Raw genomic sequence first — 16,053 nt, 5'->3', positions numbered from 1 at the left:
GATAAGATGAACAGTTCCCGAAAATAGTAACTTAAATCTCCGTTCTTGGTTGAGAGAAATTGGGAACGTCGTCTCAGCTCATGTAAGCTCCATTAATTGTCCATGTGTCCAATCCTCGTAGTTTGGTCCGGCCCCTTTCTTGATATCTTCAAGCTCCCAAGCCAAAAGATCCTTTCTTTTTGTTAGGATATGTGACAATGGGGCAGCTTGTTTGATTCCCATGATGTCGGATATGACTCTTAGTCTCCCTGCTACCCAGTGACACATCATATCGGATACAAGAGGCGTACAGGCTGCCGTATACAAAGGCCACAACAAAAGGTTACCGCTAACGGCTTTAGCACTATTCAATGTCACTTCTCCGCCCTCTGCATATCCAAGCATAAAAGGAACGCTAGCACATATATCATGTGATAGTTGAATAACGGCTGTGGTCGAGATTTCCAATTGAGAATCAGAAAAGATAGGATTTCTCACGTCTAGATCGAATAACTCAGGCTGGATATTTCTGAGATGAGTGAGTTGAACATAGACAACTTCATTGATGAGAATCCGAACACATCGATAGTGGTTCCAGAGTGCGGCGGCCCAAATACTATCGTAGATATGATAATGATCCGAAAAAACGCTATCAGTCCTTTGTCTTAAGGTGAGTGTTCTATAAAACATACACTCCGGCGGGCAAGTGAAAGCCCACTCCACAAGCTTGGAATCAATCACCAGGGAGGCTTTGATGATTTTTTCCGCATTCCTGTAATCATGAAAAGAAGACATTGTAGCACGGAGATCGCCAAATTCCATCACTTGTTCCGACAGAGTTGTGGCGTGGGCATCATTTGGCGACTGAAATTGCAAAGCATACTTTGACCAATCCCGAATGAAAGGCGGAATAGAAACATGGCGTTGTATACAGTTCGTGATCTAAACAAAGCATTAGACATAATTGCAACATTGAAAGAGGCAATAAACATACTACTTGAGTCCTAAGATGAGCAAATATGTGCCGGCCTATTGGAGTTTCAAGATATTGCTTTCCCTTAAGCTGCATCAACGATGAGGCACCAATTACATGTTTGGTCCAAGATTGCATTGACTGGGGACCGGTGCATGTGTTTATCTGTTAGATTATCAGGAAAGTGAACTATCAAAACTTTTTATTGAACTTACTTCATAAAGCCCCAAAAGTATGACTGCCACGAGGGTCTGATCAGCTCGTGCTTCGTCTTCATTTCTCAACCGCGAAGTAACAAGCCTTAGAGCAGAGTTATACTTTTTGTTTGCGTGGAACTGGAATTCAGGAGCTTTGCAGAAGTTTGCTAAGCCGACCATGCCAAGAGATTCAATGCTATCAGCCAGAGCAGGACCAATGAGCTCATTATCATATATTTCGTGGAGATATTGGAAACTACCACTTGTCGAATTGTCTTCAAGAACATAATTTCGAAAGAAATAACACGTTGCCTGCTCAGCCGAAGAAGTCGAAAGCCCTAACGTCAGTGGTGTTATCTGCGTTGCCAGTTGCATCGTGGACTGGCATGTCAATTTAGGATCTATAAGAGACTCCGACGCGTCGTTTGATGCTTTAGTTCTCCTTTTAGATACTACTAGTTGAGTGTCATTTTCAGTTCGTCGTTTATTGGCGTAGTGTTGCGTTTGATCGCGGAACATCATATCTGCTTCAGTTCTGTACCCAGTGCAATTACGACCAGCGCGAATACATTGTGAGCAAGATGGCGTCAGGGTATCACACTAGATAGGTCAGTGACTGGAAAACTTCATGGGAAACTGCTTACTCACCTTGGTCCTCCGAAGTCTACACTCTGCGCAAGCTTTGCTTGGCTTACCGCAATAAACCATTTCGTGATTTGATTGAGATAGTTGGTAGTATTTGGGGTAATTAGAGAATCTGAGCGCTCTCTTATAGAGCAACTGGGCAGATGATGAGTAGTCTGCGAACCCGTGTTTCGCAAAGATGGAGAGAAAAATGATGATCACACCAAAGAATGAGAACGAATGAATCGGATATTTTACCTGTAGGTACGTACGTACACTGTCATGTTGCTTGTGTGAAGCATGCATTCATGGTCACATAGTTACTAAGCCACATTGTAAGAGTCTTGTACCTGGTCATATATGTATTAGAGATCAGCAATGCAGATGAAGCTTGATTCTCTTTAGGGACGTTAGATTGCTTGTTCGTAAGATGGATAAGGCTCTGTCATCATGCGCTTGTCTCTTTCGGGTATTCTCAGCGTAGTGCATTGATTACTCAGCCTCTTTGTGACACCACCAGTACTCAACTTTCGGCGAAAACTCCCGAGTTATTCCCGGATTTATTATATTGTTTGATATCCTCACATCTTTCTTTCATGCAGCATCTTGCGACGTCTACAGCCATTTTACCTTAGCTAAACTTTTGTAAGGATCAGCAAGCCTTGTTCTTCAGATTGCTCCAATGGAATGAATTCGATAACCGGATATTCCTATCAATGACTGCTCTCACTCTATTCTGACAACGAAGGAGCAAAAAGACGATGGTTTCTCCAAGAGATCCTTTAACTATGGAGATACTACTCACCACTTTCCAATCTTGACACCTCCCCCATTCTTTCAATCTATCAGCATCGACCATGAAGATGAATGCGCATCAGTGTGTGGCTCTCTAATAAAATGAGCGTCTGATTGCCGTTATTCCTGGACGGTATTCCGGAAAGTTTGTCACAGAAAAAACCTAACTTCGATATAAGAGAGAACTGCCGCACACTTCCTAAGATTCACTCATTTTCTTCACGCAAATTTGTTTCTATCTTCTTTCTACCAACTCACTCCATTTGCAATTACCCAAAGTTCAACCATCATGGTATCAACTGTGAAGGGCATCGCATACGCAGAAATTATTGCATATGCCATCGCCTTACCAATCGCTATCTTTGTGATCTTCTCTCAGGGGTTCAAGAAAAAGCTTGGTTGGGTATACCTCGGATTGTTTTCCGTCGTTCGGATTGCGGGTGCAATATTTGAGCTTCGAAGTATACATAATCTTGCTAATACCAGTGATGCAAAATGGTCGATTATTCTTCAGTCTGTTGGATTATCACCTTTGTTTATGGCTACATACGGTTTACTTTCTAGAACGTATGTTGGAGTTATTGAATTACTTTTATGGCAATGTTTAGGCTAACATGACGCAATGACAGTACTGATATCATATCTGGTTATGCGAAAGTTGGCACTCCATTTGAGATGCAAAATGGCGGATACTACAAGCCAAGCAACTCAACATCTGGATCTCTACGAAGTCGTCTCATTCAACTGATGCATGTACCTACGATAATCGCTCTGGCTCTTTGTATTGTTGGCGGTACTCGAGAGTTTGACGGTACATCGTCAAAGACCTCGTCCGGGAGAAATCTTACCAAAATTGGAATCGCCATTTATATAGGAGTGTATATTATCCAGATTTCTCTCGTCATTGTCACCTTCAAGGACCATTACAAAATCCCCACTGGACATGGTCGAGTGTTCTGGGCCGTCGTTATTGCCAATCCCTTCTTGGCCGTCAGATTGTTTTACAGTGTTTTAGCGGCTTTCACTTCCATCAAATCCTTCTCTGTAATTGACGGGTCCGCGTTAGTAAGATTGTTCGTGGCAATCATCGAGGAGTTCACAGTTGTCGCATTGTATTTACTAGCGGGTTTGATAACGCCAAGGCTAAAGACATAAGAGTGTATAGACTGTTGTTAACAGCAAACTGACACACCTGAATGTCTATATACCCTGTCAGATCTGTTTAGAAAATTTCATTCAGCAGTTTCTTTTATGTTTCGCAAACATTTTATTCTCTTTCCATTTTGACGGTTTGAAGGCAAAAAGATGAGTGACGGGAATTGCTGATCGAATCACATCGATATCATAGATCGGATTAAATCACAAAGTATCAATTTAGGTGTTTAGTTGGGATGATAGTTTGTTAGTATCGTTCTTGAGAGTTAATAGTTTTTTGATGTACAGAGCAAATAGAGTTCACGTTGTAAGAATGATAATACCTGTCTTTTACCGTTCTACCGTTCGTTCCGCTATCTGTTCAAAATGCAGCTCTCATAGTATTTGATGACTTACATTGTCTAATCTGTTTGATCAATAAAAATTTTCCTACTCTCAAACTTGAGGACTGGAAGATAAACATCCAATCACAACCATTCGATGGAGCGCCCCGCCATCCATTTAAGCGAAGATTACCAAAAAGGGTAACCAGTGAGTAGCGTCATCGTACAATTCCCACAGTGGTAAGTTCGTAGTAATGATTAATTTATTACGCCTTTCATTCCTAATCGAGACATGATGTCGTAGTTATGGTATCGAGTGATATCGACATGTGCAACGATGCAATCTCATGTAGATGTTTCTACTTGTTACGGAAAGGCTTTCGCATTTTCAATGTTCGACTTATTCTTCCTTTCTTGGCATTTATCGCACTAATCTATGCGTTGTTGTCAAATGCAGTGAAATCTTGGGACACACAATGACTTTCATTATAAAGCTTCTCTCTATATCCCTCTTGTTGCAAAGATGTACATCTCTTAAACACAGAAGCAAGTCCAATTACTCCTTTTTGCATCTTCAACGGCACATTAATTTTCCAATACTCTAACAGAAACCAGACAATATGGGGAAACTCGCTGGACTCATTAGTTCAGGCATTGGTCTCGCAATGGAAGCAAAGACGTCCTATCAATCTCCGAGTCCTAAATCTCACACGAAAGATGCGAATCGAGGTTCGTCTTATACTGCTCCATCCCAAAGTTTGTCCATCACCAAGGTTTCTACGTATCGATACTGACTTACAATAGTGCCACTTCGTACCTTGCCAAAAGCAAATCAACATAGCAATGACGAAGACGCATACCAGGACCTGCAAGCCTACGCCGACTATCAAAATAACCTTTCAGATCGCATAAGTGCGGACATAGAGAGAGATGAGAATTACAGAAAATATTTAACCGCAAATCCTCGCGCACAACCAATGAGGAATACATACGAGCAAGACGTTTCATTTTACTCCCACGAGCTGCCAGATCAAAGAATTCAGGCAGCTCGAGGACTGTCCTGTCCTATAATACTGCCACAACGGAGGCCCGAAGCACAAAGTCGTGGTATAATCCGAGCGTACTCCCTGGAGTTAGCGGGTTGTGGCATAGATCAAGATACATTCCTGGATTTTATTGATGATTTTAATGAAGCTCATAAAGTAAGTTGAAACTTGCGAATGTCATTCGTGCATACTTACTTTGGTGCAGGCATCTCCTTATCTCGACGCCGTGAATGTGGCCGCTCAAGGTGTCGGATTTGCACCCGGTATTTCGCCAATGATTGTGTCTATGGTTGTTCCAATTGCAGTACGAGCAGCTAAAGGGTATCAGACACAAAGACAGTAAGCAGGCAGTCGAAGTACTTGGTGATGATGACAGACAGTTGATACTATCCTTAGATCATCCTCTTTCTTAGACCGCGCCAATACGAACCTCTTCGTACCCCATGGCCTCTTTGCAATGGTCTTAACTTTTCAGCCTGATCAGACTCGAAACCCACATGGAGTGGCAAGAGAAGTTCAACTTCCTCCATCTGCTTCCCTTATTTATCCCGAAGACGAAAGACGCGCTCAACAAACCGGTCTAAAGAAAATGGGCCACTTTATCGCGGATTATGGAGATCGTAGAGCGCAAGCTCGATACGTATGTGTGATTCATATTTTTGATGGATAAAGACCTACTGACAAACAGAAAGGCGCACAACAATCCCGAGTCATCTTTGGCTAGTCCCTTACCAACATTCAACAGTCGTTGGGCTGACCCAAATCATCCTGCCAATAGTGGTGGACTAAAAAGTCTACTGACTGGCATTCCAGACGATAGAAAATCCCGCAGAGAAGACAAAAAAGATCGCAAAAGAGACAGAAGAGATCGTCGTCGCAGAGGTAGCTCAAGTAGTGACACTTCCAGAAGAGGGGGACTTTTAAGCACAGCGCTTGGGGCGGTTGGCGATGCCAGTGGGAGGAACGGTCCTTCTGGTAGAGGAAGAACAAGTCTGGTAGGAACCGCGAGAGGGATGATAAATGGATCTGGAAAACAAGATCAAAGTTTAATCAAGGGAATCAGAGGCATAGGGATGAAGACTGACATCCTATATCTGATGATCACAAATAACACCGAAGATCAGAGATCCTTCCATTCGACGAGATCACAAACGCCACTGAATCATGTTTCGTCATTTTCAACACTGGGTCCTCAATCCACAAACCCAGCAAACCGGCTGAGATCGTCCAAGAATGATCAAGACTCCGTCTATTCCATCTCGGATCGAGATCAAACAGTTCCCTATGCCAGCCAAAACCAAAATAACAACCCCTATATTGCCAGGCAAGATCAAGGCGCCACGGCATCTACCGCAAGACATTTTGAACAAAACGACGCTCCACCACCTGCATACAGAGAAGCAATGCCGGCAAGGTATTATGACCAAATGAGACAACATGACGAGGAGTTCTGCGCACCTACTGTATAGTACTCCTACGCGTTTATTTCAATTTTGAATCTGGGATGTTTTTATTTGGGTTGGAGTTTGTGGGAGTATGATTGTATTCAGCATCACTAGATGTTCACGTTTTGATTTGTCATAACTTTTTATAGCATAGCTCAGTTCGGGTTTCTAAAGCAAAATGTTATTTAAAGCAAGGGGTCTAGTGGTTCGTACTAGATAAATCGGCTGTACTTTGAAAACAGAGGGAAAGATGAACTGTGAGCTTCTGATGATCAGACTGTAGTCCAATTGAAACCCAGATTGAAATAGGAAGAAGAGTCTCATATCAATGGGATCAGTTGTAGAGACCGAGTAACACGTCGTAGAAATATGTGACAAGATGTGATTTAGACAACTTCCCAAATGCTGGGAGATGAAAGGGATACCTGATACTACGAACTCCTTCCAGCAATAAACAATATCATTTTAATTATTGTTTCCATACATAGTTCCGCAAATGCGGTGGTCAGCTAATGGTACAATATAAAAAATACTACCTGCGCATCGTTCGCTCATTGAGAAGTAAGTACCAAAAGCTGTTAGTATATGCTCAGAAGTTAGTAACACTTGAAAGAAATTTGATTATGTGGTGCGTATCTTTTATGTGAGTGAATTTGTTGTTTGTATAAGAAGTTAGGAGTTGACATAGTTATCTTGGGACAGATGACTGTCGCGCATTCCACTTAATCTGATTAACTTGAACATCAACAACAGGCTTGAATAACACATACACATGAATCATAAATAGAATGGAACTAGCGTAGCTATCTACCCCCGAGACGTTCTATAGAAAGTTTGAACGGGAAAGATCGGGGACAGTCCGTGAATGATTATTCAGTAAGCAAGAAGAAGAAAAGTTGCGTGTATGAAAGTTTGCTCTCAATGGTTGTGGACTTCTACTGTCAAAATCGAATGTATGAAAATGATACGCCGCTTCCGATTCCGGCAGTAGGTTCGTGGATTTAAAACCTTATCAAAATTGTCACAAAAATTGATGGTGTGGTCCAAATCAAGATGTCGGGGTATAAGAGGATGGTCAAGACTGTTCAGGACTTAGACTCCGCAATCTCTAGGACATCTTTCTCAAGATCAAGCTCTTTCCATGGGCCCAACCCTAACTTCTGGTCGTTCTCGGTCACCCTAACAGCACCACCCACCATATAATGCGAACCTAACGCAGCCAATTCCATGTGTACGTTTGTAACTTCGCGGTCCTTGAATACAATACGATAGTTGCCAATTGTTTCTCCCCTTTCGAGAGAATTCAGATCTTGTACCTCAGACGCAGTTGGACTCCGAGCATCGCAAATCTCCAAGTCTTTAAGCCATGGCGCAAGCAAAGCTTCTCCAGTCATTTTGACATAGGTCTCTCGCAAACACCACATGGCATAGAACCGTCTGATCTTCGCATCGATGACCTTGTTACTGTCAATCCTTAATTGTTCAGCCTTTCCCTCACTATCTGTAATGATCAAATCCAATTGTCTATTTCTCCATTGGCATCTAGAGAGCGCGTCGTTGCCATACCCATGAAGCTTTTTACCGGGAGCAACTTCGTCGAGTCCAAGTGCTGAAAGCTTCATATGATTTACCTCCGAATCTGCGAACACTTCCTCGTGCATATCAATCCATTCAAAGAACCCACTCTTGTCTATATATTTATAGTCATGCGACAGTCGTTCGTTGGCGCACACGATATCCGTTCCCACATTTATTGTTCCATCGCCCCCAATCACAGCTATTAATGTTACAAGTCCGGCCTGATGACTTACATTGAATTCGATTCGAGGTTGATCTGCGGCTGAAATATAACAAGGCTTTCCATTCGATTCGCGCGAAATTGTAGTCTTCGACCAAGGTACATTGCAATATTTTGCAATAACAAGGTGCTTGAGGAGATGGGATGCTAAGCTCATTTTTGCATCTTTGACGTGATAATATTTAAGGACTGATTGTTGCTCGGATTCAGAGAGGAGAGCCAGAGCACGAAAAGCCTAACATCATCTGTCAATTCAGACAAGTAGAGCAGCTAGTAGACTTTATACACACAGCAGTCCTCAGTTCTGCGACCTCCTCTCTGGGCTTATCTTTGCGGTGAACAGGCCACAGGAGTCTTGTATCGAGCAGCCATTGTACAATGTATGGCTCTGAGCCCGGGGATTTCATTGCACTGAGATTTTGAGGCTTGTTGCAGAAATAAACTTGAAGGATTGAAGCCGGTTGGAGAATTATCGACGATTGACACATCAGTTTGTTCACCAGTTGGATAAGAAATCGATTATGTAAGCGAAATGGCGCAACCACCAGTGAACGCACTTTTGTCCTCACAACCAGGCAAAGCTGCCCTTCCTTTCTCTTCAAAGGTGTTCATATACTCTTACATCACCTTATACTGTTCGCGCCGTCTATGTATATGCAGATGAATTTCGTCTATTAATAATCATACATTGTTATATTATATCAACCTTCATATATCTCGCGAAGTCGATCGCAACTTCCTCAACAGTATGACGCATAAGTGTGTGTGGCCAGTAAATTCATTAGTGGAAGATTATATCTGACCCAACCTTATGATGTCAAGATAGCATTGGAACATTTCAAAGTTGTAGCCGTTACCGGACCACGAACCTTTACTGGCCCAAATATCCAGCCATTTCTTTCCTATTAAGAAAGCCAGCACCCGGGCCAAGTTCAAGCCAGTATCTTAAACTTTGCAGATAATGTCCAACTCTCCATGATGAGGTTACAAGATCTTGTTAAAGCCGCTTGAAACCACTTAGCGATTCTTTAAGTAGTTGCCGGTAGGTATCGACAAATTCAGCAACCATAATAATTTGTTCCATCTTTGATTGATTATTTGCACCCCTACGTTCTGGGGAGCATAATCTTTCACTCCAAAACGGCGAGCCAAAAAATCCCTATACTTGGATCAGATGGAGAGCCACTATGTTTGGAGACTGTTCTCATTATTATAGCGGGGCCGGGTTTGATAATGGTTGGAATCGTTCGCGCCTTCATTCTCTCATACATACTTTTCATATTTGATTGCACACTTTCTTCATATTTGGTACTGCCCACAATACTACGTGAGATCTCAATCGTCCTCCTGGCGAGACCGTGGAAACAGTTCCGGCGACTGGTAGCTTTCGTGGAGGTGTTGTGATGGCAGCATTGGTGATGGGTACTATGATTGTTGCTGGTGGTAGAAGTGAAGACATTCTCACAGCCCCAGGGAGAGGTCTATGGCGCTACCAAAAAACTCGAAATAGTCGTCTCAATTGGCAAACAATAAAAATATACACAGCGAATATGTTCAGTTCCAAGTAACGCTAACAGCGCCAACTCAAATATCGATCTTCGCCGAACGCAGCTACCGGATTGACTCATATTATAGCGTGGATGACCGCACTGAAACCTTTTGACAAAGCGGTATCTTTGGGTGGCATATTTGGCAACATCGAAGTCGGTTACATTTCACTCATGATGAAAATTGTGCGAACTCAGGGGAATTATGTATGACTGAGAAGAAGTGGTAAGGTTGGTCGAAATGATTGAAAAGGGGAATCTAAAAATGGATAATGGTGCAGGTATAAAAACAATTGGCAAGTATGGATTGGATAAAATTAACGAAGCAATGAAGATAGCCAAGAACAAGACTGCATACAGAAAATAAGTGCTTTTAATTCCTTGAAACGACTCACCACAGTAATAACGGTGTGTTTCATCTACATGTCACGATAACGATAAACGGACTCTAAAAGCACAAGAATCCAAACGGACAAAGTAGAACCCTTATATTTTTGGAAATGCCACGATCACTTGCCAGATTGAGATTGTTCTACCACCAAAAAGCTTCGCGAAGAACGTGTATGCAAGTATTTATGCAGCTTACTCCGTACGGCATGCTTACATTTTCAGCCCCCAAACAAAAGTTTCCACGCGAGGCTGAGGCACAATTCGTAAAACCATGAGTCTTCAAGGATAAAAAACCTCGATAGAGGTTGCGGTGTTCCATAATAGGAAATGGGCCATGTGCCAAACAGGGTAGTTATGGTTACGTTAGGCAAGCCATATTCCAGAAACCTTCTATATGCCACTACCTCGTTGTCGTCATGAAAGTCAGATGGTACCTTGTTCTTTCTCGTCATTGTAACGTCCAATGCAGGAACAAGAAATATTTCCATATGGCTTTCATGTAGGTAAATGTAACCCAAGATATAAAGCATCAATGGTGGGGGCCTACAATGGCTGTCTGTATATCAGATTTCACCAAATGTTCTCATATATGATTTCTTCTATGCACAGAAGCTTCCTACCTGTGCATAGGACTATTTGACACATCATACGAATGCCCATCGCGTCTTAACTTCTCTTACAATTCTCGCTTCCCTCGAATTCCCACTGTGGTACGGTGATGATATCCAGTGCATGGTGGTTTGTGTTATTCTCATTGTATTCTATTGGAGTCTGCTGCTAACAGCTGGTGTGATAGTTGATGCTATGGCGGCTTCCAGTAGATCATCATCGTATTACGATGATATGAGCAACGAGTTCTATTCTTCGAGTTTTGATGACTATCAAAATGATATCAATGAGTCTCTAGACTTCAATCATGTCTCATCTGCGGACTTCTACCTCGGTTCTGAGATGTTCTTGATTCCTCAAATGCTTGGAGAACAACCCTATCCATCTCAGCATGAATTTGCCGGTAGCACATCAACTTACGAATCAATTGAACGTTTGCCACCTAGCTCTGGGCCCACCAGTACTAGGACCAACGGCCAAGAGCAGCTTTTGCCCAGATCACTCGGTGGAATTTACGGACAAATGACCACAGAGTATCGTGACGTCTCAGAAGATCCGCTGAATCAATACCCAATTGAAGAGACGTATCATGAAAATAACAACAATGATAATATAGAGTATCCCCGCAAGAAACGCAGACCTTCTCAAAACGAAAAGGCACGAGCACCAAATATACCACAATCAAATGTGTTCAAGCTAGATTTAAGAACGCCATCAATTTCCTGGGCAGGATCGCAACCCATAGCATCACAAGAATCTTTGAGCTCGGTTTTCGAGGTCAATATGAATCAGCAACCGAAACGCAAAGCTCGGAGTGCCTTTACACCACAAGGAAAGAAGAAAGTGGAAGCGGTGAGAAGTGTTGGTGCTTGCATTCAATGTAAATTCAGAAAACGAACTGTAAGTTGGTCTAAACGCTGTGTTGGGTCTTGCAACTGACAAGCGTAGTGCGGGACAAATGAGCCTTGCATGTTATGCATTCGACGTGCTGGTAGTTTAGAGTTTGCGGCATCTTTATGTACAAGAGAGTCGCCATTCGTTGAACTCTCAATAAGTGAATGTGAGTATTCTACTTTCTTGAAAGGCCCAAGATACTGACCTCACAGTCTACTCTAGCAAATTACTCCCACTGATAACAGATTTCGATGTTGAATTTCCAAACGTAGAAGGTCAACAGAAAACCATCAAGATTGACGGAAAGGGACCTGCCTCTTTCCCTTTGTATCTCGAAGTTGTCGAGATACAATCGTCGTTCTTGGCTGAGAATTTACTCAAAGAAGTTCGTCGAATGACTAGACTTAACTCTGGAGTTTCACGCCCACATTATCGTAGTCCGGATCATTCAAATATCATAACTGTTCTCAATCAGAGACTTTTCTCATCTCAAGAGCTTGAAAAATGGGTCATGAATTACACTGATGGGAACAAAATCGATAACGTTAATTCCACATCTTTTCTGTTCGGGGTTGTATATGTCAAGGAAAAGCTGCCTCATGTAAGTTTAGTAATCTAATTCAATGCATCTATTTATTCCCCATGTCACTAAAATAAGAGAAGGCAGATCTAGTGGAGAATACAACAAAGCTCATAGCATTTAGCTACATTCTCTGCAAAGGATTGAGAATTACAACGCCTACAAGCCAGCAAGATGAAGCTGCTCGATATCCTGTACTACGAGCACAGCTCGAGACAAAACTCTTTAATATTCTCCGCCACACCGAAAAGCTTGTTTATGATGAGCTTCAACGTCTAGTCTTCAAAACCTCTGGACAATTACCGAAGGATGCGGTTGTTCCTGTGGCACTAGTACTTTGGTTGCTTACCCGATTGCAAAGTTTGAAAGCGAGCCATGTCATAAGTTTGAGTGAGCAGAACAGTTCTCGTGCGTTTCCTTTCATGATATAATTTCTCAATATATTCTGCTTAAAGTGGTACTAATGGTTCATAGGATCTTTGGGAACATCATCAACGGCTGCATCTCGTCAAAAACATATTCTTAACCTCCTCATAAGCGTTTTCACCGCCCTATTTAGATCATCATTCCCATTACTCATGAATTTTGAAGACAAATGCAACAGAGACCTACTGGGAGGAAGTGAGGATTTAATACAACTATCCAAGAAATTGAGGAGAGATCTGATAGCGTTTAAAAGAAGCGGCCATTTAAAAGCTTCGACCTGGAACCAAGGGTTCTTGAAAGAGCAAGTGGGTAGATTGAGAGATCTATTGACGGGGTAGATTATGAGGGGCTCGGGAGAATAGATCCAGGAAGAACTTGTAAAGCACTTTAAGAGATTTGGGGAATTGGGTTATATTTGGGGAGGCGTTTACTTGTTGATTCGCTGGATGGATTCATACAAGGTAATGAATGATTGACATCAAAAAGGATAAGATGATGACGTTACGACTGTACAAGTACTAGGGATATACGGCGCAGTTTAGAATTACGTGAGATACTTGGGATGATTTAGGATAATGGTATTTGCTTTTCAGGCAGCATCATTCAGGGATTGATGGTTGATGCAGCCGCATTCTAAACCAATAGTCATCCAGATCTCCTTTTTGTCATTTGTTTTATACATCTATTTGCTACGTGATGTTATAATCTAAGATTTCGAGGTGCACCTAGAATTGTCATCATACCCGAAGCAAAACAGAGAACTGATCGAATGTGAACCTCTTCGGGCGAATAAGCTTATCCGGCCTAGGATTGACGATGCTTCCAGAGTTAAAGAGGGAATCCGTCATATAGACCGTGTTCAGTCGCACAGTATTGACATTGATAATTGGTGAAGACAAATCGTTTTGTCAAAAGCACAATGTGATATTTTAAGATTTACAAGGTTTATGTACAATTCACGGGTCATCATGCAGATCATGACAGACATGCCGAGGTTCAAAAATAAGTCTCATTATATCGAATATTAGCACTTCCTCTGTGTCAGAAGAACCATATTCATCTTCTCAACTACATGGTATATCTTACTCAGCGCTGCTGATAAATCCATACAATGTCTAATCCATCCAGAACTGTAAAAGGCCCCTCGTCACCATCTGAAGACAGCGCACACGAGCCATTTGGCTGTCCAACTCCATATGCCGAGCCACTGTGGTATTCTCGAAACGTATCACCTCATTATACCAGTTCGCATCGCAAGCTTCGCGCTGCGGTGCGCAAATATGTCGATGAAGAAATCTTGCCGTATGCCTTCGATTGGGAATCGGCAGGCAAAGTACCAGACTCGGCACGTGCTGCCCCCGTGACTTTAGAATTCCACTAACGAATCAAGCAGGCATGGCGACGACATGCGGAATTAGGATATCTAGCTTTAAGCACGGGACTGTCGGATGCAAAGTTACCGGGAGATATTAAGCCTCAAGAGTGGGACTCGTGGCACACTTTGATTGTTACGGATGAGTTGTCGCGTGTCGTAAGATCGCGCTTCGGTTTCTGAGCTGTCTTCACACTGACGCGATCTAGGCATATACTGGCGTACTATGGGGTCTTGGCGGAGGCAATGGGATTGGAGTACCCCCAATAGTCAATTTTGGGACGGAAGAGCAAAAAGCTAAATTTTTACCTGGTGTTGCAAATGGCAGCATAAGATTTTGTCTTGGCATCACTGAACCCGATGCTGGCTCCGATGTAGCAAATATCAAAACTACTGCTGTAAGGCGTGGCAAACATTATATCGTCAATGGCTCAAAGAAATGGATCACAAACGCTATTTGGGCGGATTATGTCACCACGGCAGTTCGTACTGGAGGCGTGGGAGCAACTGGTATATCGCTCCTTATTATCCCGTTGAAAGCTGACGGGGTATCTCGAAGAACGATGCACAATTCGGGAGTTGGAGCATCCGGCAGCACATTTATTATTTTTGATGATGTTGAAGTTCCTATCGAAAACCTTTTAAACAAAGAAAATCGCGGATTTGAAGTCATCATGTCCAATTTCAATGCTGAGCGCAAAAGCATTGCCTCGTCGGCCATTCGATTGAGTAGAGTGTGTGCCGAAGATGCATGGAAACATGCTTGTACGCGTGAGACATTCGGAAAGAAATTGATTGAGAACCCGGTGATTCGAGCGAAATTCGTGAAAATGGGAAGGATGATCGAGCCTGCGCAAGCATTCCTAGAGCAGCTGACTTGGTTGATTGAATTGTGTAGAAAAAATGGCGGAGAGGACGATGTGAGGATTGGAGGTATGACGGCTATGTTGAAAGTTGTAAGTACGAGGTGTCTCGAGAAATGTGTAAGGGAGGCTCAACAAATCATGGGTGGATTGGGCTATGCTCGAGGTGGGAAAGGCGGAAGGTAGGTTGGCTCAAATACGCAAGGGTAATGGCCTACTGATAGTGTCTATAGAATCGAGGCCATCTCAAGGGATGTGAGAGTTATGGCAGTTGGTAAGTACTGATTGTCTGGCCAGAACATCAGACTTGTTATTTCTTTTTGGGTGGTAATCATGCTAATATTTGCAGGGGGTGGGAGTGAGGAAATTATGAGCGAGCTCGCGATCAAAGAAGAAGTTAAAGATCTGAAGAGATACTCAAGCACTATTAGCAAACTTTGAACCCTTCTCAAGATCGTAAAAAGGAATAATACATATTTGACTAGACTAGAATACAATGCCTATTGTTTGGATAATGCGGGTGATAGAGCATTAGTCTTCGAAACATTATCTGGCATTTAAAACGATTTTATTCCATCAACATCGGTCTTAGCCGATACTCTCGCAAATTTTTATATTTTGATGAATCGATTGTATTGGTTTCACGTTGCAATAAGTCTAGATTATCGCGCAATGTCGATCCTATCCAATGTTCGCTTAGACGCTTTGCGATGGTCTGACGAGAGGCGTTCCTGAAGTTTGATAGTCTAGAGCTACAAAAAGCCCATAGTCTCGAAGCAAGTTGACTTGCATTAGTATTGCATAAGAGCTTTTACCAACATACATGTAAATACTTGTACAGCGGTGATCTTTATCTCACTATTATGTCGAGCACAATCGCTTCTCAAAAACTTGATTTACCTTGGATCGATATTTAAGTACCTTGGAAAAAGATCGTCGTTGAGTTGTGTCACATTTGATGCTATTTCTGAAAGATAAATAGCCACAAGCTGTGGTGAGGAGTGATTGAAAGTTCGCAGCTGAAAAATCGTTGAGCG

General features: G+C 42.4%; 6 protein-coding genes across 6 annotated transcripts; 4 read left to right on the top strand and 2 right to left on the bottom strand.

The window, feature by feature from the left end:
- Positions 1–78: 78 nt before the first annotated feature.
- On the bottom strand, positions 79–1,857 carry Bfra_007115ob (putative c6 finger domain protein; the record flags this gene model as incomplete). The annotated part of the gene is made up of 4 exons (XM_037337489.1): positions 79–921; positions 974–1,117; positions 1,168–1,749; positions 1,798–1,857. 4 exons carry the CDS (start codon positions 1,855–1,857, stop codon positions 79–81), a joined length of 1,629 nt encoding a protein of 542 aa, XP_037186869.1.
- Positions 1,858–2,857: 1,000 nt separating this feature from the next.
- On the top strand, positions 2,858–3,723 carry Bfra_007115oa (putative transmembrane protein; the record flags this gene model as incomplete). Its single annotated transcript, XM_037337488.1, has 2 exons — positions 2,858–3,135; positions 3,198–3,723. 2 exons carry the CDS (start codon positions 2,858–2,860, stop codon positions 3,721–3,723), a joined length of 804 nt encoding a protein of 267 aa, XP_037186868.1.
- A 943-nt stretch (positions 3,724–4,666) lies between these two features.
- Bfra_007114oa (uncharacterized protein) lies at positions 4,667–6,561 on the top strand (the record flags this gene model as incomplete). The annotated part of the gene is made up of 5 exons (XM_037337487.1): positions 4,667–4,802; positions 4,851–5,248; positions 5,298–5,431; positions 5,489–5,732; positions 5,785–6,561. 5 exons carry the CDS (start codon positions 4,667–4,669, stop codon positions 6,559–6,561), a joined length of 1,689 nt encoding a protein of 562 aa, XP_037186867.1.
- Positions 6,562–7,622: 1,061 nt separating this feature from the next.
- Positions 7,623–8,742, bottom strand: Bfra_007113 (putative phosphopantetheinyl transferase protein; the record flags this gene model as incomplete). The annotated part of the gene is made up of 2 exons (XM_037337486.1): positions 7,623–8,570; positions 8,626–8,742. 2 exons carry the CDS (start codon positions 8,740–8,742, stop codon positions 7,623–7,625), a joined length of 1,065 nt encoding a protein of 354 aa, XP_037186866.1.
- Positions 8,743–10,147: 1,405 nt separating this feature from the next.
- Bfra_007111 (uncharacterized protein) lies at positions 10,148–10,547 on the top strand (the record flags this gene model as incomplete). Its single annotated transcript, XM_037337485.1, has 3 exons — positions 10,148–10,182; positions 10,209–10,290; positions 10,338–10,547. The coding sequence occupies 3 exons, from the start codon at positions 10,148–10,150 to the stop codon at positions 10,545–10,547; spliced, it is 327 nt and encodes a 108-aa protein (XP_037186865.1).
- A 188-nt stretch (positions 10,548–10,735) lies between these two features.
- On the top strand, positions 10,736–15,457 carry Bfra_007110 (putative transcription factor cys6 protein; the record flags this gene model as incomplete). The annotated part of the gene is made up of 11 exons (XM_037337484.1): positions 10,736–10,775; positions 11,069–11,781; positions 11,830–11,941; positions 11,988–12,376; positions 12,439–12,763; positions 12,830–13,115; positions 13,910–14,114; positions 14,175–14,312; positions 14,363–15,198; positions 15,250–15,290; positions 15,366–15,457. 11 exons carry the CDS (start codon positions 10,736–10,738, stop codon positions 15,455–15,457), a joined length of 3,177 nt encoding a protein of 1,058 aa, XP_037186864.1.
- Positions 15,458–16,053: the final 596 nt, after the last annotated feature.

This window comes from Botrytis fragariae, assembly GCF_013461495.1.
Source record: "Botrytis fragariae strain BVB16 chromosome Unknown tig00000795, whole genome shotgun sequence".
Lineage (NCBI taxonomy): Eukaryota > Fungi > Ascomycota > Leotiomycetes > Helotiales > Sclerotiniaceae > Botrytis > Botrytis fragariae.
Note: the sequence above shows the minus strand (reverse complement) of the source record. Positions and strands in the feature narration are given on the sequence as shown.